Below are 25,545 nucleotides of genomic sequence, written 5' to 3' on the forward strand. Positions count from 1 at the left end.
AATTCTTTACAGACGCATGGAAAAACTGGTAGAAGCCGACCACGGGGAAGATCAGTTTGGATTACGTAGAAATGTTGGAACACGTAAGGCAATACTGACCCTTCGACTTATCTTAGAAAATAGATTAAGGAAAGGCAAACCTACGTTTCTAGCATTTGTAGACTTAGAGAAAGCTTTTGACGATGTTGACTGGAATTCTCTCTTTCAAATTCTGAAGGTGGCAGGGGTAAAATACAGGGAGCGAAAGGCTATTTACAATTTGTACAGAAACCAGATGGCAGTTACAAGAGTCGAGGGACATGAAAGAGAAGCAGTGGTTGGGAAGGGAGTGAGACAGGGTTGTGGCCTATCCCCAATGTTATTCAATCTGTATACTGAGCAAGCAGTAAAGGAAACAAAACAAAAATTCGGAGTAGGAATTAAAATCCATGGAGAAGAAATAAAAACTTTGAGGTTCGCCGATGACATTGTAATTCTATCATAGACAGCAAAGGACTTGGAAGAGCAGTTGAACGGAATGGATGGTGTCTTGAAGGGAGGATATAAGATGAACATCAACAAAAGCAAAACGAGGATAATGGAATGTAGTCGAATTAAGTCGGGTGATGTTGAGGGTATTAGATTAGGAAATGAGACACTTAAAGTAGTAAATGAGTTTTGCTATTTGGGGAGCAAAATAACTGATGATGGTCGAAGTAGAGAGGATATAAAATGTAGACTGGCAATGACAAGGAAAGCGTTTCTGAAGAAGAGAAATTTGTTAACATCGAGTATAGATTTAAGTGTCAGGAAGTCGTTTCTGAAAGTATTTGTATGGAGTGTAGCCATGCATGGAAGTGAAACGTGGACGATAAATAGTTTAGACAAGAAGAGAATAGAAGCTTTCGAAATGTGGTGCTACAGAAGAATTCTGATGATTAGATGGGTAGACCACATAACTAATTGAACAGAATTGGAGAGAAGAGAAATTTGTGGCACAACTTGACTAGGAGAAGGGATCGGTTGGTGGGGCATATTCTGAGGCATCAAGGAATCACCAATTTAGAATTGGAGGGCAGCGTGGAAGGTAAAAATCGTAGAGGGAGACCAAGTGATGAATACACTAAACAGATTCAGAAGGATGTAGATTATTGTAGGTACTGGGAGATGAAGAAGCTTGCACAGGATAGAGTACCATGGAGAGATGCATCAAACCAGTCTCAGGACTGAACACCACTACAACAACATGTATTATTACTATTACCTACTTTTGTGGTATAAGACCACAATGAGATACAGTACTGACGAAACAGATGTTATATTAATCTGACATATGAAACATCAGTTAAATAGCTATTTTATAGAAAGCTTTTACTTAGGACTTAATCAGTATGATGATAAAATTATAAAGTTTTGAAGTAACGAACAAATTATTGTGTTATTACGTTAGGCACTAAGCCTCTAATACCCCATTTTCCTTCCTTCTTTACAATTTTCCTCAAACGAATTACCTAACTGATCCGGTCTGAAAAAATAAACAATGCAGTTTTCTTTAGCTATTCCGCTCGAGAATTTTTGGAACAGCTATTCAACTTGGGTACGTCCCACGTATCCACTTACTAATTAGAACTATTGCCACCAGGTGACTTGATCGTTGTGACTGTTTCGTCATCCACTTGCTTTACGATGAATCCGAAATGTATTAATCTTTGTACTTATTCAAACCCGAACCGGTCAATGAAATGCACAATAATTAATCCGTCTATAAAAGCCGTCCTCTCGACTATCTACGCGTCCATCCTTAGATGTCCATAAACTGGACGTACAATAACCGTGCGAACAATAATGGTGAATACTTTAGTGTTATATTGACACTGACGACTTACACCTTATAGCAAGAACTTAAGCTCATAGCAGTTGGTCAGGGTGACGACCATTAATCTCAATACATACTTTAGAGCCTATCCACTGGCTGAATTGAACATTGGGTTCAAAATCACTTAGTGTCACTGCTTCTACACGTTATTTACAAATGAGGTCTAATTGCTGCTTCATCTATTTCACTTGTGTTTTCCGAACGGTATTCAATGAAGTGAATATTTCACGTGAAACTTGATGAGTCTTTATTGGTGAATATTCTTCCATGCCATCCAACACCATCAAAGAGTGCAGAGGAATCGTCCCAATATCCGACATTGCTTCCATGTAGTATTTCTTCACTTCTACCCCCAACTGAAACCATGACTTAGAATTACCAGAAGCTGTCGCTAAAATCAACACCGTCACTTACAGAACCATGCAAGAGAATGAACAACTATAGCGGATGGTAATCGTTTCATCGTCACTATTTCACCATATAAATGTGAGTCAATACATTTACAGTTTTTTTTTCTGTGGCTGAAACGTATTAGCTAGACTGTATACTGCCTGACACTAATAGGGAAAGTGTAAATAACTGATTCAAAAAACTCAGAGAATCGGCAAGCGTTTTGGTAACACAATGCAGTTATCATTTCGTATTCGTAGGAATGATCTAACTTGAGATAAGTATGTACTGTTGACAGTTTATGGAAATGTTACAGCGCCGCTGTCTGCGTACATCAGCCCTCAGCAACAGACGGTGGACGTGGGCCGTGCCGCGCAGCTCAACTGCACCACGGAGGGGCATCCGCAGCTGGCCGTTTCCTGGCTCAAGGATGGCCACCCGCTCACCACTTCGTCAAGAGTACGACTCGTCGCACCGCAGGTAATTACCAACTATTATGATTCCTTCTTTTTATCCTTGACGTGATATGTACAGGCCTTATAAAAATTCTCCGGACTACTTTTAGGCACCAAATCGTCATGTCAGAAGTACTGATCAGCATATAAAAGTATTACATAGGGTACATAATATTCGCCTTTTCAATACACTCGAGAGACTTGGACGTAGAGGTATTACAGCAGACCAGTTGATAATCTGTATGAACAAGCGAAACGGAAACGAGGTTCCAGGTAGTACGATTAAGGTGTCCCGCGCCACGGTCGACAGATGAACAGCTACAGCTTGTAGAGTGAAACAGGTAGAGGGTAGCGAGGATGGTACCGCAAATGGTTAGTGCCGTCCTCATACGGGAAGTGTTTCTCAACGAGATGCACGCTAAATATGGTTTCCATCCTGGATGGCCCACCCTCGGAAATGCGCTAGTGTATTGCACGGAACGTGACCCTCATCGATTTCTGCGACCGCAACTCTCCACAGCCGTAGTTGTCTGTCATATCAGTCTCAAAAATCATGAGGTTTCTTTGTAAACGTGGAAACTCGTAAAATAGCTAGTTAATTCAATTAAAACGCACATTTGCTCTCTTGTGCATATACTAGCCATGTTTTACTGACAGTAGTGTAAACTTTGTTGAACTAAAGGATATCGTGTAATGGCGTAACAGTACTTTTGCAATTCATTAATCCACATACCATGGCACGTTTTCAGAAATGTTGAAATGTATGTGAATTCCTAAGGGCTCAAACTGCTGAGGTCATCGGTCCCTAGACTTACACACTACTTAAACTAACTTAAGCTAACTTATGCTAAGAACAACACATACACACATGCCCGAGGGAGGACTCGAACCTCCTGCGGGAGGGGCCACGCAGTCCGTTATATGGCACCTCAAACCACGCAGCCACTCTGCGCGGTGGCCCGTCTTCATAATCGAACGAAATCACTCCTGAACGGCGAGCGCTGTTATTTACATATAATATGTCATCTAAGATCGTGCTCAGAGTAATTAGTAGAAAAATATCTTTGACAACAAACTAGAACATATATAAACAAAAGAAAAATGCAGTTTCAATTAATAATAAGCCCAGTCTCCAGCAGTTTCGATAATTGCTTGATATCTCCGAGTCATGCTTGAAACCAAGTTTTCCTTGTATTCACCTGGAAGAGACCTCCAAATGCGTCTAATCTGCGTTGGTAGCTGTTTCAAAGTAAAGATCTTTTTTCTTTGCAAGTTATTTTTATATAAGACCATACATTTTGAGTAGGATTAGTATCAGGCGACTTTGAGGGCCTATGCAGTACCTGCATACTTTTGACCTTTTCCCAGTCGCTGCAAAGCCTGCTACGGTGTTACGGATCATTGTCCTCCTACAGTCTCCAGCCATAATTTTTGTCGATCAACCAACATTTGGCAGCCGGCATCAAACATGTTTCATAAATTTGTAAAGCCATTTTTACATTTAAATTGTCGGTAAACATGTGCAAATCTCAGTTGAGAATTCACAGAAAAGTAATGCTTTATGGACACTGTATGAAGGACAAGAGTTGTGTCTAGTAGGCTGTGGAAAACCTAAGGCGATTCTTTTATCATTGGTCTGGAATGCCGACCACGCTCTTACTTAACAATCTGCTGAACTAGCAACTCGGCCCGGATTAGCAGGCGAGCACTATATATTTACGACCATACGACTTGACTGACGTATTGTATTTTGTTTGAGGCCACGAATAAAATTCAGTGACCAATGTCAAGTAAGTGAACGTCATCACCTTCATGTAATTTACGCGATGTAAGCTGCACAAACCAGATAAATTGTCTGGAGGCATGAATATTGTGTGTTAAATATTGAATTGGCCTTTGAAGTGACATCTCATGGCAATGATGGGAGCACATTGTGATGTAAGTAATATGTTGATAATCAAGTAAATATTGCATGCAAATCATGGGTGTATGTATCTGTAATTCAGTATGCATCGAAAGCTGACTGGCATGACGCATATAAAAGAAAAAATAAGAAACAACCAGCATGATCCACACGTTTAGCTCGTGTTACAACACTCCTCTTGTGAAGCTTAGTACTCACTGTGTTGCATTGCTGAGACTCATTGTCACAATTCTTTGTCACGGACTCTTCATGGCAGACTTATTCGCTGTGCCACGCAAAGAATCGTGTCCACACGTTGGTTTGATTCAAGGAAACCAGAAAGCGAAAGTTGAGAAAGCTACTGCGTTGCTGAAAGAACATATTGTATGTAAACAAACCAAAGTGGCTGAAGTTGTTGAATTAGTTTTTGCGAAATGTTTTACTTGAAGCATAAAAAAACATATATTTTGAATTCCCATGTTTCTTCGCTATGCTGTTGTTCTCAAACGATTGCAAGTGACCATCTTTTCGTTGTTGGTCGTATTTATTACGATACTTCAGTGTTGAATAACTCATTGTCCTTTGTTCGAAGAATTTGCCATGGATTAAGAGAGCGAATTGTGACTGGTAATCTGAGGGAAGCATAAACTGGCCGTCTTAAATTGTGGTCATATTTCAAACTGCGTCCCAGAACCATCTGTAGAAGCATTTCGTAACTGTCTCTACTCAACCGTAAAAAAATTCGGTATTCCAATCAGGAAGATCGTGCCCCCTTTTTACGATCTGTATGACGCCTAAAACTCTTTCTCGCCAGTAGAGATTCGTTTACCAATCTTCTGTAAAATATTAAAGTTTCCAAACAAGGAATATCTCTCGTCCCACCAGGCAGAGAGTCGTGTTCGCATGTATGTTTGATTCAAGGGAAGCTGGAAACCTAAAGTTGTCGTTTTCTGCTTTGTTGGATAACTTACCCTATATAAACGAAGTGAAGGTGCATCCCATGCTGCGCTTTACTCTATACATAAATAATTGAGAAGCGCATGTTTTGGTCTCGCATGTTTTTCACTAGGCAGTTGTTCTGAAATCATTGCTATTAGTTGGGTGTCACTTAGCCGCCTTACATATCCCTAACCAGTTATCAGGCCGAAAAGAGAGGAGCTACAGTGTAACATGGAATCCAAGCCACATTTTCTTTCTGGCTAATCTCTACAGCATTGAGAGGTGAGTGATAGGTTAAAAGAGATAGCGAAAGAAATTGGCTCAGCCGGAATTCGATCCTGCAATTTTTCGGTTGTTAACCACACCGTTTACTTTTTACCTCTCATTTTCTAGCCACTTGCTCTGCTGTTTCTTTTTTTTACTGGATAATATTATATATATATATATATATATATATATATATATATATATATATATATATATAATGATTACCCCTAACAAGAAGTCTGTAAATATATGTGTATAAGAATTTGCTTATTTTAAATTGATCTAAACCTGTAAATACTTTGACATGTCCTGTATCCTTGTAAAAAGAGATCTATGGAAGAATAAAGCTACTACTACTACTACTACTACTAATAGTAGTAGCAGTAGTAGCTTTATTCATCCGTAGATCTCTTTTTACAAGGATACAGGACATGTCAAAGTATTTACAGGTTTAGATCAATTTAAAATAAGCAAATTCTTATACACATATATTTACAGACTTCTTGTTTGGGGTAATCATTAGATTTACTCATTGTATACAACACTTTTTTTACAACTAACTTATTAAATAATGTAATGCCACACTGTTCACTCATACCTCAATATCACTCACTGCACACAATATTCACACATTGTTTCCTAACAATTCACTCACTACACACACACACACACACACACACACACACTGGTGATCTCTGGGCCATTTTATGTACCGCAACTTCCCATTTACTATCCTGAAAAACTGAGTCAGCACCCCCCCCATAATGAGTGAGACGTTGAGCTCAGAAAGAGGAAGAGGTGTTAGTACTGTGTTATGCAAAGCTTGAGGGTAAGTATTTCTAGAAAGGAAAAAATGAAGGAAAAAACATAAAGTGAAGGTTTATTTGGAATGTTGGATGTTTTATAATCATTATTATTATTATTATTTATTTGTATAACATTTTTTATCAAGCCCCTACTCTGTTTTATCTAAGTAATCCTTCAATATATAAACTGTGTTGTATAACATGTACTTTTCAGCTGCCTTTTTAAATAAGCGTATTTTTCAGTTTCTTTAATCTCTTTTGGTAATTTATTGTACAGTTTTATTCCTTGGTAGAAAATGCTATTTTCAGTTTTACACTAGGAAGCCGCCGTACACAAGGACATTCTCACAACTTGCGCAAAAACAAAAAATACGATTAATTTTCTAACCACTAGTCTACACAGTAAAATAAACACGTACAGTTCACTTCTTTGCTGAAGCACGTTAGCCGGCTGGAGTGGCCGAGCGGTTCTAGGCGCTATAGTCTGGAATCGCGCGACCGCTACGGTCGCAGGTTCGAATCCTGCCTCGGGCATGGATGTGTGTGATGTCCTTAGGTTAGTTAGGTTTAAGTAGTTCTAAGTTCTAGGGGACTGATTACCTCAGAAGTTAAGTCCCATAGTGCTCAGAGCCATTTGAACCATTTTTTTAAGCACGTTAACAAACGACAAAGACTAAATTAATTTACAGTTTATCACACAAGTGCTGCTGCTGCTCTTCTGCTCGTCCTCTCGGCTCGGCGGCTGTTGGAATGAGAGAAACTGCTGGAAAATTATACCAAAAACAAGTTCCCAACAGGTGCCATCCCTCAAAACTGGAGGAGTGCGTTGCATTTGAGGCTCCTCTGTGTTGTAATATTGTAATAGACGGGAACAATCGTTGGGGTAAAGTTTGGATGACGAGGATAATTTTTTGATATCTTTCATAGAGAAGGGTGCGTGCACTCTGAGCTCTGCATTAGGAATATCACAAAACTCCATAGTGCGAGTATTGCACAGAAACAATTTCCGTCATTTTCTCATACAGAAGCAGTTCAGAAACCTGAAACAGAAGGCGGATTTCTGAAATATCATCACCAGTCATGAAACGCAATACCAACATTCTTCGAGATCAGTCTTTCTCAGCAATTAATTATATTTCAAAAGGGAATGAGAAGTGGCCTTTCATAGTACCTATGAAAGTGCAAGTGCAAACTTTCACAGCATGGGCGCATGACGACATCAACGAACATACAGCGACTGTTCCTGAAGTGTTACTATAGACCATAGGATAAAAAATGGCAAGCTGCGCCATGGCTCAGAGTCTACGTTAAACTGCATCCAGTACTACACATCACCTCGCCCACTCTAACTGGCTGGGTAAGCCAGTTCAGAGGTCAGAGGAAGGCACGCACATACCACTTCCAGTAGCAACAAGGCTAGCAAAGCACTGCAGTGTTCAAATCAACCTTCACGATACCGTCAGCATTACTGATAGTACAACTGTTGGTGTGCTCCTCAACGCTTCTCTGCCGGACTTATCGGAAGACGTTACTATAGCCCATGAGGATGCAGTACATTCGTAAGGCAGCTGATGGCCATTTCCACGACACAGTGCGGCGGAATTTAGACATTTAATTTCAAAGTCAAACGTTAGAATGATGTAGCGTAATTGTTAAGGCACCGAATTTGTATTCAAGAGATGCAGGTTTAAAAACCAGTTGGGCCGTGAGTTTCAGGTTTCTCGTGATATCCCATTTCGCTCAAGGAGAACGCAGAATAGCTCCTTTGAAAATGAGGAGGCCGATGCTCTTCATCGTCTTTGGCCAATCAGAGTTAGTGCCTCATCTCAGATGACGTCATCGTTTAATCTTCGCTGCCTCTCCAATTTCAAATGAAGTCATTACACACGATTAATTCCACAGTCGGCTAAATCACCCTACCTTAATTCCCTATATTTCGTTTCATGGTCCTATCTGAAATATGTAACTCATGATCCATGAACGCACGACGGCCAATAGAGAGTCAAGTTGACGTATTACCTGTCTGGCACGAAGATGGCAATAATTTCAGTGAAGGTTACATATTATGTTCGCACTTGATGTGCAGTCTCCTAAGTCAAGTGTCTGCTTGTTTTGGAGTATAAGGCTTCTGAAAGAAGTTCTGTCCTGTATGTTTGAAACAAATGTATAAGCTTGTATACTTCGTCGTCGTTCAATTCTTAGTTTTGTAGATTGTTATCGCTCTTACGGATTTGGTGAAGTCTGCTCCCTCGTTCTTAACAGTTAAGAAAAGAGCGGCTTAAATAAAAGCGGTCCTAGTCTTGAAGATGAACACGCAATTCAAAGCAGCAGAAACTTAACACAAAGAAGTTGCACCCATAGTACTGTATGATCATGGGTTACAGTTGTATAAAACAGTTGATGCACTGGTCACGTGACATGAAAGAGTATGGTATATTTTACATAAAGAATTAGCTGTCCTATAGCTTTGAGCAAGTATTTATTTCATTTTAATGAAAAGACAATGCGAGAACATCATTGCCTAAGAAATAACCTTCCTACTTCACACCTCCAAACAGCAAATTTTCTCTCTCTGAGGAAGAGTTTACTGATTCTCCTGCAACTGCTTTGCAGACTTTTGTAAGTGCATGGCCGTCACTCGTCTGCCAACTGGACAAAGTTTCAGGAGCAGCTCCACGCAACAGCGTTGGCTGGCAACTGTCGACATCTCGCAGCTCAGTCGCTTAAGATGTGACATGCTGTCAAGATACGATACACAGAAGTAAGGAATTCTGGAAGATATATTAGTGTGTACGAATGTTGTGTGAAACGTATTTGCGATATATGGAAGCATACGTTTACGATAACCTTCACTAGAAGACATTTGTTCTCTCTCAGAGGGGAGATGCGAAAATTTAAATGTGGCAGTCAACACAGTGAAGTGGATTTGTGGGTGTACTGTGTTGATGTTACTGTGTAGCTCTTCTATCCTTTTTCGTGTTTCATCTACAAGACAGATTGTCATCCACATGATGTCATTCACAATGGAAATCGAAAAAAAAAGGAGAAACTAAATTTCTTGGATCTTACAAGCACAAGAAACAACCACCAATATGAATTCTCCACCTACAGAAAACCTACATCCACAAACACTGTTATCCACAGCTCATCCAACCACCCGACAGTGCATAAATACGCCAGTTTCACACACATGCTCCACAGGATAAACAGAACACCTCTTAAACTAGAAAACTACACACAGGAACTAAATATAATCAAACAAATTGCTGTTGAAAACGACTACACAACAGACATCATAAACAAACTCGACGACAAGGTAAAAATGAAACATAAAAATAAAGGCCACCCACTCAAGAGCACAACCAAAGGATCTGTAAACGCAGAGGCAGTATACACAGACAACACAGTGGACCAAAATACATCTGGAAAAAGAGACAGATGGTACACACTAACATACAATAACAAAATATCACATGGGATTGAAAACACCTGGAAAAAACAAGGGATCCCAGCAACATTCAGAACAAACAACACAGTTCAGTAAGGTTAATACCAGACAAAAGAACCTCGGACGACTTCAGCAACGCTAGAATATATCAACTGACATGAAACTCCTGTCAGGCCCAATACATAGGACAAACAAGCAGAAATTTCCGAACGAGGTACACGGAGCACATGAGGGCTCTAAAGAGTGACAGCACACATTCAACTTTCTCAGAACACCTAATGAACAGGAGTCATAACCCCACTAATATAGAAAGTGATCTACATATTCTGAAACACAGCCACAGTCTATACCGACAATTAACAATAGAAGAAAATTACTACATACAAAAGACAATAGTCGAAGGGAAAAATGTAATAAACCAAAAAATAACACTTTGCAACAATACACTCTTTACCGATCTCAGAGAACTGACCAAGGACAAATGGTTCAAATTGCTCTGAGCACTATGCGACTTAACTTCTGAGGTCATCCGTCGCCTAGAACTTAGAACTAATTAAACCTAACTAACCTAAGGACATCACACACATCCATGCCCGAGGCAGGATTCGAACCTGCGACCGTAGCGGTCGCTCGGTTCCAGACTGTAGTGCCTAGAACCGCACGGCCACTCCGGCCGGCCAAGGGCACAGAACAGAAAGCACACATACGCAAAATAACCACTTCCCCATCACACTCAGAGACATATATGAGGAACAGCAGGCAGTCGTCGTAACTCCCGCTACAGTTTCCACAGCCTTCTCGCAACATGCGATACACCTCTAGCGACTATCGCGAACAGCAAGATGGCGTAATGTTCTTGATCAGAAACAAAGTGCGAAAATTTTGTTTTTCTGTGCATAGAATCAGCTACATGCTGTCCAACGAACGTGACTACACGAATAACTAAGTTACAGCCCAATATACACCAAAACTGTATTCCACAGCACTACCGCAACCCCAAGTGTGTATTGCTGACATATTAAGTTCACTTTTTAGTATTTGTTTACTAACAGCCGCTCACACAGTTGCAGATGACATGATGTACGATGAGAAAAAATGGCAACAGAAAAAAAAACACAGAAAATACGCCGCAAACAGCGAGAATAATTCTTAAAAGCGTGCCACTATACAGGGTGTTACAAAAAGGTACGGCCAAACTTTCAGGAAACATTCCTCACACACAAAGAAAGAAAATATGTTATGTGGACATGTGTCCGGAAACGCTTACTTTCCATGTTAGAGCTCATTTTATTACTTCTCTTCAAATTACATTAATCATGGAATGGAAACACGCAGCAACAGAACGTACCAGCGTGACTTCAAACACTTCGTTACAGGAAATTATCAAAATGTCCTCCGTTAGCGAGGATACATGCATCCACCCTCCGTCGCATGGAATCCCTGATGCGCTGATGCAGCCCTGGACAATGGCGTATTGTATCACAGCCGTCCACAATACGAGCACGAAGAGTCTCTACATTTGGTACCAGGGTTGCGTAGACAAGAGCTTTCAAATGCCCCCATAAATGAAAGCCAAGAGGGTTGAGGTCAGGAGAGCGTGGAGGCCATGGAATTGGTCCGCCTCTACCAATCCATCGGTCACCGAATCTGTTGTTTAGAAGCGTACGAACACTTCGACTGAAATGTGCGGGAGCTCCATCGTGCATGAACCACATGTCGGGTCGTACTTGTAAAGGTACATGTTCTAGCAGCACAGGTAGAGTATCCCGTATGAAATCATGGCGGTGAATCGAGGAAGTACAGTACATACTGACGAAACTAAAATGAGCTCTAACATGGAAATTAAGCGTTTCCGGACACATGTCCACGTAGCATCTTTTCTTTATTTGTGTGTGAGGAATGTTTCCTGAAAGTTTGGCCGTACCTTTTTGTAACACCCTGTATACAATACATGAGGTAGTATGAAAGTATCCACAGAAAACTATATTTCAAAAAACGAACAGTAAAAATGTAATATTGTGTGACTTTGTTTGTATAACTATGATATTTTCTGCATGTTTTAGATTTTTAGAAAAACCCACTGATGATGGTGACATTTGTCGCCCAAACTAGTTCTGGAAAATAAATAAATAAACAAATAACAAGGTGTTTGGCATCAAGACGGACTCGATTTCTGATAGTGTTCTTTTTCTATCCAAACGCGGACCAAGTGGAACAGTTCCAAGATAAAGTTATTATTAGTTTTGCAGCAGTTATTCTGGTGCGGTATCGTGTGAAACACTTTTTATATTTCGATTATTCATTTACGGTTTGGCTTCCCTAACTTCATTTGCTTTTGTGATACCCTGGAGGAGCTGTGTTGTAACAGTATACTGTTGCCCTACTTAAACTGTCACTGATTTGGACGTAATTATTCCACAGAATCCTGGTGCCTAAACTTAATAGTGTACCAACTACTAATGAAGAAGGAAACTGGTTTCCTACAAAGCAACTGACGAGAGACATTGTAATTTTTCCGCTTTTCGCTGTCCAAAACATAAAATTTCCAATACATATTACGTTTTACGCACAAGTAATTCAAAAAATTTCATCAAAGTTACAAGTAAATATCGAGCGAATGGAGTAGGATAATTTAGTTCCAATCCTGGAAGTCCGTCGGCTGTCACTGAGTGGCTAAACATTTTTTTTGGATGGCATTTTATATGTAACTGTTTCTGAGAAAATACCAGTGATTTCTAATGGAGCTCTTATGGAATCATTTCCTTAGCCGTTGTTTTGTGATGGTGCTATAACATGTCAAAGACATGTAACCTAGATTGTGGCGCTTATTTATTCAAAATATTCAGTACGTTTCAGAATAGTAGAAGCAACATTGCAGCAAGCTGATTACTTAACAAATGTAACATACAGAACCTGTGCAGTGGCTGCCACTTACGTTGCACTAGGAGACGGTTATTTGTTAAGCAAATACCTGCTTAATTGATGTATGTATCACAAGAATGAACTCTGTGCTAGGTTAGCGCTAGTGAGATAGCTTTTACATTTATTAGATAGAGCAGATTGACGGTGTTTCCCTTCTAATGGTAGGAATTTTTGGTTCCATTAATTGCTTGTTCTTGACGGTAACATTAGGCGGTATATCACGGCAGATGATCATGGTCACACATCAGTGGATAGTGTATGCTAACGTGCGGAGCAAGATCACATTGGTAGGGGTTAATCAGAGTTGTTGGTCAGAAGAAGCGACAACGCCATCACGTCTACATCTACATCTACATCTATATCCATACTCCGCAAGCCACCTGACGGTGTGTGGCGGAGGGTACCTTGAGTACCTCTATCGGTTCTCCCTTCTATTCCAGTCTCGTATTGTTCGTGGAAAGAAGGATTGTCGGTATGCTTCTGTGTGGGCTCTAATCTCTCTGATTTTATCCTCATGGTCTCTTCGCGAGATATACGTAGGAGGGAGAAATATACTGCTTGACTCTTCGGTAAAGGTATGTTCTCGAAACTTTAACAAAAGCCCTTACCGAGCTACTGAGCAATCTCTCCTGCAGAGTCTTCCACTGGAGTTTATCTATCATCTCCGTAACGCTTTCTCGATTACTAAATGATCCTGTAACGAAGAGCGCTGCTCTCCGTTGGATCTTCTCTATCAACCCTATCGGGTACGGATCCCACACTGCTGAGCAGTATTCAAGCAGTGGGCGAACAAGCGTACTGTAACCTACTTCCTTTGTTTTCGGATTGCATTTCCTTAGGATTCTTCCAATGAATCTCAGTCTGGCATCTGCTTAACCGACGATCAACTTTATATGATCATTCCATTTTAAATCACTCCTAATGCGTACTCCCAGATAATTTATGGAATTAACTGCTTCCACTTGGTGACCTGCTATTTTGTAGCTAAATGATAAGGGATCTATCTTTCTATGTATTCGCAGCACATTACACTTGTCTACATTGAGATTCAATTGCTATTCCCTGCACCATGCGTCAATTCGCTGCAGATCCTCCTGCATTTCAGTATAATTTTCCATTGTTACAACCTCTCGATACACCACAGCGTCATCTGAAAAAAGCCTCAGTGAACTTCCGATGTCATCCACAATGTCATTTATGCATATTGTGAATAGCACTCCCCTGAAATCACTCTTACTTCGGAAGACTTCTCTCCATTGAGAATGACATGCTGCGTTCTGTTATCTAGGAACTCTTCAATCCAATCACACAATTGGTCTGATAGTCCATATGCTCTTACTTTGTTCATTAAACGACTGTGGTGAACTGTATCGAACGCCTTGTGGAAGTCAAGAAACACGGCGTCTACCTGTGAACCCGTGTCCACGGCCCTCTGAGTCTCGTGGACGAATAGCGAGAGCTGGGTTTCACACGACCGTCTTTTTCGAAACCCATGCTAATTCCTACAGAGTAGATTTCTAGTCTCCAGAAAAGTCATTATACTCGAATATAATACGTGTTCCAAAATTCTTTACTTATGTAGGCAGCGTTAGATTCGGCGCACTACCGCTAATGTCATTCAGATCAGGTGATCGCGTACCAGCACAACTTCTCTGAAAGCCCATATCATTCTGATCATACGACTGTTGCTATCATCTACTCGCGATGATTACAACGTAATTGCTGCTGATGCTTTCCCAAAAAAAGTGGAAAGCGCCTTTTGAATGAGAATTTCCATTAGTGGTACGCCTCGAGTTCTTGCACTATATCTTATTTAATGCCTGATAGTTTCACACACTATCTGGCCCTTTCACCGATCAGAATATTCTTATGGGAATTATCAAAGTGTAATTGCTAGAACATGCGGCTACCTTAAGTAATACTCCATACTGTGTTGAATATGACACGAAAAGTAGCGTTCATTTGATTTTCAGTTCATTTCGTGACGACTTACTGAAAGATGTCTGGTATACTCTGATAAAGTTGTTCCCTGCCGTTTTAGTTGTGTAAAGGATTGTGGCAGCTGTCAGTCAGTAATCAGTGAAAACATGCATAATTAACTTCACTGTTGTATGGGCTACTCTTCTTTCCAACATGTTCCCCATACCGTAATTAGTAAATAACGTGAGGCGGATTCTGCTGCAAGGCTTCGTGTCCCCAGGTCTGTCAATAAGAACCTGTGAGCGGTAGTAATGCATCAAAGGATAGAGACCATTTTTGTGACGTTAATTAAGACTATAGATTCGACCTGGACAACCGTGTGTTGATTCAGTATTTTTCCTACTATACTTCATATGATTACAGGCAATATTTTCACAATAAGAAGCAGGCCTATTGCCTCCTTTTCTCTACACGGCTATCCAGTGGAACTGGAGCTTCACATTTACGGTGGTCATGGAACAACAAGCTCTGAACAGAGGAGACGCGTCCATACTACACCATTAATCGGATTACCTTTCGGTCTGGTACAGCATGTTATGTAGTAAATTAACTTGTTGCATGTGGTTTTCTGTTTCCTTATTTCTCCCAGTCTTAAATTAGAGAGGGAAAGAAATAAAATATGCCAATAGTATAAAAAGAAACTTAGTTTATGTCGTGATATTCACTCTGGAAACTGGTTTGATGTAGTTCTTTACGATAACGTATCATGTGCAATTCTGTTCACAGCTATTGTAACTTCAATCCAAGCCTTGGTCCCACCCTATCATCCCCCCCCCCCCCCAAATTACATACACTCTTCCCCCCACTGCCAACCTGACTATTAACTGATGCCACAGAATATGTGTTGTCTTTAACTTCACTTAGTGTAGATGTGCCATAAAGTCCTGTTTTGCCCCGATTCGATTCAGGACCTCGTAATTAGTTATCCGATCTACCCCTCTAATCTTCAACATTCTTCTTTAACACCATATTTCAAAAGAAACTATTCTCCTCTCGTCTGTACTGCTTATCGTCCACGTTTCACTTCTGTGTAGGCCACACTGCAGGCAAATACTTTCAAGTAAAGACTTCCTAACTCTTAAAATTATATTGCATGTTAATGTATTTCTCTGTTTCAGAAAAGTTTTTCTTTCTGTGGCAAATCCCCATCTTATATCCTCTTTACTTCTGTCATCGTAGTTTTCATTGTTTTGTTTCCCAAATACCAACGCTCCTCCACTACTTTTAGTAATTCATTCCCTTAACTTATTCTCCCACTATCACCTAAATACAATTCAACTACTTTCCTTTGGTAAGTATTTCAGTTTTGTTGATGTTTAACTTATAACTTTTTTCCAGGACTAAATCCATTCCTCTCAGCTGATCTTCCAAGTCCTCTGTCGTCTCTGACAGTCGAAGGGCAGATTGAATAACATGAGGGATTAAGCTACTACCTTTCTTGAGTCCCTTCTCAACTACTGCCTCTCTCATGTCCTCCTACATGTATGAGTGCAGTCTCGTTTCTGTACGAGCTGAAGATAACATTTCACCCCCCGTGTTTTATCTTTGGTGACTTCAGAAGTGCAATGTGTGTATTTTCACCAACCATGTCAAAACCCTTCTCTAATTGTACAAATGCTGTGAGTGTAGGTTTGCCTATTACTACTCTGTTTGTTAAGATACATCGCGCGGTCAATATTGTTCTCACATTTCTCTGGATCCTATGTGAGCTTCTACCAGTCTTTCCATTCATCTGTAAATAGCTCTTATTGACATTCTACAACTATGACTTACTAAACTGATTTTTTTATTTACTCATTCAGAATTTACAAAGCCAATCATCACATAATGTATTAACTACAGTATTCTTATAGCTTTGTACTGAACACAATATTATGTACGTATGTAAACTGATGGTTAGGTACCATTGTTATTGCACTGTTCTTGAAATCTGACGATATTTTATCATTCTCATACACCACATATTTTATCAGTCTCATACACCACTTAAAAATATATGCAAATTATAAAATACAATCTCTTACAGATTCGTTGCTGTATTACGCAACAATAAATAAATTTTCGGATGAACCCACTCTTGTGCAAAAAAATATGAAGTTGCCTATGGCAGAAACATGATGCTCTCTGACTCACATCACAGTTCATCATTTACTGATCACGATGAAGAACGTAAGTCTCGTTGGAATTTGCTACCTTTCAAAGTTAAAATGGAGATCCGTCTGTATAAAAGGTATTCTGATACAAAGAGTGTTTCGTCGTTTCTCTAGGATTACTCGCCTTTTTTGAGGTGGTAAATCATATGCATACCAGTTTTGGTTGAAACTGCTCCATTATTTACATAGTCACGCTTTAAAAATGACGTTACTCCCACTACTGCGGGATAGGTGCCATCTGAACTGTGAGAAATCAGCCTAGCGACCTCGGAAATTATTGATTCTCCACCAGTACCTTCGTTTTCATTTATTTGTACTTGATGTCATCTACTTCACTTTCACACCACACTGTGAAGGTTGCTAGTGGTGTCTTAAGTCAAGAGTACATTTTTTTCTGATACTAATTCATTTACTTATCAAGCTTGGCTGAAAGTGCACTATGCATTCCAGTCTAATTTTTACATATCGACACATTCATAGCTCCCCATCTCCAAACCAATGCTATGGTCTGCTGACACTAGGTGACATATGTACCAAGTCTGATAGGAATTGCTCCAAGCGTTTCAGAGCAACGCACACAGGTACTCTGGAACACATGCAGTGAGTACTGAAATCCATTTCCAGTGCATTTCGTTTTTGTTTATAGAGCTGGACAACAAGCCCCTCCACCACCACCACGGATCCGTTCTGTAAAGGGGAAATCATGCAGCAACATCTGTTCACTGGTCACAATAACCACACGTAACGGTCCCCCTAAGCCGTCCACAGCAGGAACATAAACATCAAACAATGCAGGAGAAAGTAAGTCTGGTAACAACATAGAATTTGCTGAATGAAACCACAAAAGTTGTCACTGAAACATGTACACAGGAAAGTAAAATGAAAGATCGTATGGAAACAGATTTCACTATCGCCACAGAATCAGCGAACAACATACAAGGGAACATTCCTAAGTGTCACTAAACGGTCTCAATGAAACGTGGCGTGTGTGTAGAGGAGGCAAAGTAATGCAGTACGTAGTTTTTTGTTCGTGTCCTTGCTACTTTTACAAGATAAAACACAGCCCAAAAGGTAATTTGGCGTATTAGGTTTGGAGGGAATATCTTCGGAAGCTATCGCATGTAAAAAATGTTTCTCATATAAAAGTTTATATGTAATTAACCTTTCTGAAAACTATAAAATAGAATTTTGTAGTAAGTTGAAATTTTGCAAAAAAAAAAAAAAAAAAAAAAACACCACAACTACTTAATTTTGAAACATGAATACTTTTATTACAACGTGAATTAAAGATGCTCTCAAACTACATACACATATGTGAATAATGCTGGTTTCTGAAATACCATTTTTGTAAAATAAACTGTACACATCATACTGTCAAATTATTTCCAACATATCAAATTAAAATGGTTCAAATGGCTCTGAGCACTATGGGACTCAACTTCTGAGGTCATCAGTCCCCTAGAAGTTAGAACTACTTAAACCTAACTAACCTAAGGGCATAACACACATCCATGCCCGAGGCAGGATTCGAACCTGCGACCGTAACGATCCCGCGGTTCCAGACTTTAGCGCCTAGAATCGCACGGCCACTCCGGCCGGTCTAATTTAAATATCTAAAAATTCATTTTTAGTCTAGTTATTCATTTACATATATTTGTTTTGTGTTTTAAATTGTTATTCTACGTTCTACATTCACTTTTTTTTTAGTTTTTGTTTCTTAGTTTACTGTTTCACATCAGCGTATTTTGTTAACTGAAAGTAATAAGTAACTCATCATTATGATACAAAATCAATCCAATTATGATGATCTGTAAATAAATACTCAAAATATAATGTTTTCTTCCACCATGTACATAAAATGAACGAAATTTCTTCACGTAATGTACAGTCGTGGACAAAACGAGCGAGACCCCTCGCCTTTTCGTTATGCTGATCCGCACGGCTTTAAAGTCTGCTACACAGCATAACAGGCAAGGCGACGAAGTGCTACCAACATACTATGCACAGGCGTGAAATTGACAAACTATCTGAACTTTTTTAGACTGTTTTCCATAATTTGTAAGACTATATTAATGCTGATTAGTGTGTTAAATACAACACGTAAATATAAGACAGAACTGAAAGAAGAAACGCTAATTTGTATGAAACGGACGAATAAAAATGAATTTCAACTTATCCAGATAACATAACTGTTTCAGTAAGACGAAGAACCCCAGACCGTTACGAAGTAGCAAAATATTATCCGCATTCGGCCGCGAAACGGTCTGTGTCAACGTTCAGACCAGTCATACTGGATTACCATTGCTGACCTACCATGAAAGTGTGCAAATTTAGCAATGCGTGAAGATTCATAACAAAATTCACTTAAACATCATTCAGTGCCACACTTAAGTCAATTCCATTATTGACAGAAGCGGTAAAAGTAGGCAGTAACATGTATGAAATTCTACAAGAGAGTCATATTGACATCCACAGAGCGCCAGTACAGAATAAAGGTAGCGATAAAACGTATTGGGGGCGCGAGAATTTCTTAAAATTGCTTTACTGATATTCTACCTGCCTCCATAGAGATTAGAACCGAAAACAAATCAGACCTTCCTTTCACTATGCTAGCAGACAACCTAGGCAAACAGCCCTCTATTATTACCCCAGACATGAACATGCCGGCAATTTCGCAATGAAAATCTGCAGTTTCTGTTGCATAGAGCTTTCTGGACTCAAAAACATGAATTTTCTTCCTTTATGTCACCACTTATGTGACAATCATTCGGGATGATTATCGAAATAACAAATTACTGTTATTAGAGAGTAAATTTTGTAGGATAATTCTGCACCACCCCAGGAAATAAACGGCTGCATAGCTGCCAAACGTATTCTACACTGTTTCGAATTCTCCTCTAGACTCGCCACAGCCAGAAAACGTTCATTAGCCGAAGTGTTTCTTAAGCTAGCTAGCAATGGGAATGTTCGTACTTCTAAAACGCGGTGGCATTAATACTGGGATGTGAATTACCACGTGTATAGGCAAATGGATTCTATTTGCATTCCTGTAAACGTGACTTGGATCGAAAGCGTAGCTACGATTAATATGCTGATGTATCGACTGCAACTAGAATATTTCGAATAAAGAGTAGCGGGTGTTATTTATGCGGCCCTTATCTTCAGTAGCTGTCGTAGCTGATTTCGTTGTTAGGATTTCGTCACTTAAATAGGTAAAAACGGAACCCTACTAGTCTCACTTTCTTGACCGTCTATCGGTCTACCCAACCCTTAAAACCAGTTTACCTCCAGAACGGATGGACATAATAAGCGGAAATGTATCGCACTTCTTGCTGTAACCGGTCCCTTGGTGGTGTAAAAAAGTGAGCTTCTATGTCAACGCAATCTAAAGATACGACGGTTTATGTAAAGAAAATTTACGCGAAACGTCAAAAAATGGCTTCAAGAACTATGCGACCTAACTGCTTAGGTCATCAGTCCCTAGACCTGGAACTACTTAAACCTAGCTAGCCTAAGGGCATCACAGACATCTATGCCCGAGGTAGGATTCCAGCCTGCGACTGAAGCAGCCGTCCGGATCGTGACTGAAGCGCCTGGAACCGCTCGGCCACCGCACCCGGCGAAACCCTACTCACCTCATGTATAATGATAATGTATACTGTCTAGTGAGGATAAACTGTATTCGCCAGCAACTCAGATCGTTTGATCACGGAACTTTTACGAAGCTACATTAGAACTTTGTTCGAAGTCGTCTGCAATATCCATTTATAAACACCCTAGGAACGTCGTATGCGATATCCACTTCTGAAGACGCTGGCAGATACTGCAGTACTATAACAAGTAGGTGGGAATTTATTGTTATTGGTCCATGCATGACACTTTATTTCAATATCACACTTCGGTCTAAAGTTATGAGTCTGATTGAGTATCGAAGATAATTCGCTAAACATTCTACCCACCAGCAATAACAAGTATTCCAGAAACAACTCCGCAGGACAGCTCGTGGATGCAACGCGATCATAACAGCTTACTCTCGAGAGTTTCCTCGCGCTGCAGCGGCTACCGGCCACCCGCCAGACGCCACCCGCTGCCTGAAATCCGGGGCCGCCCACGTGAACGCAGCGCCGCGCTTTCAGTGTATGTATCAACTGTCATTTTCGAATTTGAGGTTCTAGTTATCGACTTGCAGTTAATCACTGGATTTTGCATACTTGACAATCATGAAATACAGTTAAGCATTGCAAAGTTGAGTCCCAAGTGGAAGTAGGTGTAGCATCTGCAACATAACGTTTACTTTTGGTATAACAGAGGGGTGAATGCAGAGGAGGCAGCTAGAAAGATTTGAACTGTGTTTGGAGCGAGTGCTTTTGGGAAAAATACGCCAGAAAAAGATATTGGTGTTTTAACAAAGATCGTTCTGGCATGAATGATTTTCCACATTAAGGAAGTCTCGACTGCTGATATATGTGATAGATTACCATTTTACCATCATGCGACATTTGCATTCAACAGGCAAAGTTCAGAAGTGTGGTGTTGGAGTACTGCGTGCTCTAATTCGAAACAACAAAAATCAACGGAGTGACTATTATTGAACGTCATCAGGTCACTCATCGAGCATTCCTATGCAGTACTGTTACTGGTGACGTGTTATGATGCCTTTATCGTTAACTTCCTAAGAAGAAATGAAAGGCTGAGCCCCACCAAAAGACGTAAACTCGAGGAAAGAGTAGTGTGAACATAATATTTTACATCTGATAAATCCAAAAGTGTGTTTTGGGCTACGAATTCTGCCCCCAGGGTGTGTGCAACACAGCTGGAATTTGTTGCCAACAACTGAGACACCTTTCGGCCACAGTGTTAGAAAATCGAGCAACAAAACTACATCACCTGTGCTACTGCATGATAACGCACTATGTTGATTTGAGAAACATAACTATCCAGGAGATTGATAGGAAAGTCGTCTCTCAGGCACTTGTATTGATAGGGAAGTCCTCTCTCAAGCACTTATCCCTCTCGTCATATGTTTGTAAAATTTTACCTTTCCCACTCTTGATCGATCAACCGTCAAGGCAATTCATTTCTAGACGAAAATACTGTTTAAACTACTCTGAATTAACGACATCGTTAGAAGCAGTAGGTTTCTACAGGCGTAGAATTTGTAAACAACTTTAGCATTGTCATATCGTTTTAGATATCGTGAAAGAAAATTCTGCTGCTAATTAATTTCTCTTTGATAATTACTGTTGCGTTTAGTAAACTAATGGAAAATGCAATTAAAATATTCACTGTACTAATACAAATTAAATTCAGCTTACTACAGAAACATCACGACGGAAGTCTATCTTAATAAAGCATTAAGTTTCTGTGAGACGATTGAGCCTATTTTAACACGAATTAGTAGGATATTACAGACTTTACACTTCGAAAAGATCTGTATTTATTTCATTTCCTGTACCATTCGTAAGTATTATCAAAATGTGACATTTCATAGATAAAATTATGTGTTCACAACAACAACAAAAATGTCGTCAGAAAACAAAAGTGGCGTTATGAATCTGGCAGTACCGTAAGGTTTTCGCTCTGACACTAAGAGTTACTGAAAGTAGCAAGACGAATTTTGCTCGAGCGTTGTCTTACGAGTCCCTTATTAAGTTTTTATCTGCCTGCTTGTATATGTGCTACAAAAGAATTAAAAATCTGGCTTTCAGCAACTCTCGAAAGGCGAACAAAAGCAGCTTGCACCTGGTTACTAAGCATGTTACCTGGGAACTGGTTTTTTCTTAAAGTGGGAAGACATCCTTTTGTGGTTCAATTGGCAAATGTCAGTCAGACGTGTGACGTTAGTCTAACCGTTTCGGTGTGTTGAATTTGTACCAATGATTTTTCTACAGGTTTTTTCTGTCCCAAATAGAGAGTTGAAGTCTCCCATTAGTATCTTCACATCATCTTGGTGAATTTTTCTCATGGTATTTTCGAGTGTGTTCCAGAATTTTTCAACATTGTCGGTGTTTTTCTTATTTTCGATGTTGGTGGGTTCAAATGGTTCAAATGGCTCTGAGAACTATGGGACTTAACTGCTGTGGTAGCGGTCGCGCGGTTCCAGACTGTAGCGCCTAGAACCTCTCGGACACTCCGGCCGTCGATGTTGGTGGGGACACGTGCATTGATGAGTGTATATGTTTTACTGGGGCTCTGAATGACCATAGTCATAAGTCGCTTGTTGACGGGCCAGCCGCGGTGGCCGAGCGGTTCTTGGCTCTTCAGTCCGGAACCGCGCGACTGCTACGGTCGTAGGTTCGAATCCAGCCTTGGGCATGAATTTGTGTGATGTCCTTAGATTAGTTAGGTATAAGTAGTTCTAAGTTCTACGAGACTGATGACCTCCACTGTTGCGTCCCATAGTGCTCAGAGCCATTGGAACCTTTTGATTGTCGATCGGTGTGATTTCTTTGACAGAGTTGATAGATCGGTGTTCGAGAAATGCAATGCCGAAGATTGGTACGCCTTTCGCTACCTTTTGTTGTATTCTGCTCTTGAAGATGCAATGGTTTCCCTAATGCACGGTTTCATTGTCAGTTAGTCGTGGTTCTTGAAGTGCAAGGATGAGAATTTTTTGTCGGTCCATTTCTTTTGTGAGATTATTTAGTTTTCGTGTTTGGATCAAGGTATCGATGTTTACTTTTAAATGCATGTTTTTTGCTTGTAGGGAAATTTACCAGAGATCTTCGATATTCTCTGTCGTGCTAACCTGGACTCCCCAGAATCCGAAAATCCAACTGCCGCCTGTCGACAGCCGGGTTGTGTACCACCTGGGATAAAGTTGACTTTGCTTGCATAGTTTACGTTTGCTTGTGTTTCATTGGTTGTGCTTGGGTGATACCAGGACCGGACAGGACCAGAGGGTGTTGAAGCCTTTGAAAGCAAATATTTTCAGCCAAGCTCATTGAGCTAACAGACGGTGACCAGAGTAGCGGTGATTTTCACTCAGACGTGTCTGGATTTTGCGTTCAACGGATTGAGTAGCCGTTCAGGATTGTGTTAGTATTTGGTTCACCCCTAGTATTTGATTTCCTCGGTGCCACCCATATGGGGGAGGGTTTCCACTATCCGCCACACACGATTATTATTATTATTATTATTATTGTCATTATGTCTCAGCAAATCCGATATGGTGTATCTTCCCACCACTGAAATAGATGTGTATTGTTCGATTCAGTATTTCCATCACTTAAATGTGGTTTATAATTACGTTACATTGCTACTAGTAGCCATTTTCTCACTTTTTCTTAGACAGTTGCTACCTGTTACTCCATCATAGGAATTTATGTGCGAAGCATTGTTGCAATACAGACGTTCAAATTATCCGATTTCTGTAATTTCATTTCGATACCTGATCGTTCTAATCGGATTCAGCCAGGTAGTCTTAATGTGGATATCCGACCACGACTGTCATCATATGTTAGACTGTGTAAATCACATTCTTTATCGGACTGTTGAATATAGATCACTTATCTATGACAGGACCTGAATTCTTAAACACTGTGGAAAATAATAATCCGATGTGCTTATTACAAATACGTTATTTCAATATAAATATGTGAACTAACGAGATAACAGTTTATTTACAGGAGCAGAACTAAAGTTCAAATGTTCAAATGTGTGTGAAATCGTATGGGACTTAACTGCTAAGGTCATCAGTACCTAAGCTTACACACTACTTAACCTAAATCATCCTAAGGGCAAACACACACACCCATGCCCGAGGGAGGACTCGAACCTCCGCCGGGATCAGCCACGCAGCTCATGACTGCAGCGCCCCTGACCGCTCGGCTAATCCCGCGCGGCTACTAAAAGTATGCTCGTCCACAAAACCCATGTGGACAATTATCTGATAATCGGTCAAGCTTTGCTTTGTCGCAGCTTTTTAGGATACAAGTCCATTTACTTTCAGGGGTCTCCTTACAATTCTTGCAATGCAAGGTAATTGAAAAATCTCATCCACTCGACGCCAACTGAGGAACTGACTTACCCGTCCGCAAAGAATAACAGTTATTCGTGGCTTCTGGGTATAAACTTAGAACTTAGAAGAGTACATGTTTTATATTGCAGAAGAACATTTTACGCTGAAGAAGAATAACAAATATAACGAACGGTTTCAAATTTTTTTATCTATTGTTTTATGTGGGCTACGGAGAGGTGGACAGTTTTTTTTATTAGAAGAAGAACACTATTCTTCCACTTTTTTTTATTCCTGGAATATTCCTTTACGTTGGTTCTAAAATCAGAACTGTTCTAATTTGGCAAAACCCCTCCGGCTCCGAAATTTTTTTCATTTGTTGAAAAATATATGGCTTCCGTACAGACCTCATATGCACCCAGTGCATAATAACTTAAATTGTGAATATATTTCTGAATGAATGTTTGTTA

General features: G+C 40.1%; 1 protein-coding gene across 1 annotated transcript in view; it reads left to right on the forward strand.

The window, feature by feature from the left end:
- LOC126249301 (Down syndrome cell adhesion molecule-like protein Dscam2) overlaps nt 1-25,545 on the forward strand; it is a 1,152,658-nt gene that overhangs the window by 1,064,062 nt on the left and 63,051 nt on the right. Inside the window, exon 7 of the mRNA XM_049950955.1 lies at nt 2,562-2,725. Within this exon, the coding sequence (XP_049806912.1) occupies nt 2,562-2,725 (164 nt within the window). The remainder of the gene's footprint in view (nt 1-2,561; nt 2,726-25,545) is intronic.

This window comes from Schistocerca nitens, chromosome 3 (genome assembly GCF_023898315.1).
Source record: "Schistocerca nitens isolate TAMUIC-IGC-003100 chromosome 3, iqSchNite1.1, whole genome shotgun sequence".
Classification (NCBI taxonomy): Eukaryota; Metazoa; Arthropoda; class Insecta; order Orthoptera; family Acrididae; genus Schistocerca; species Schistocerca nitens.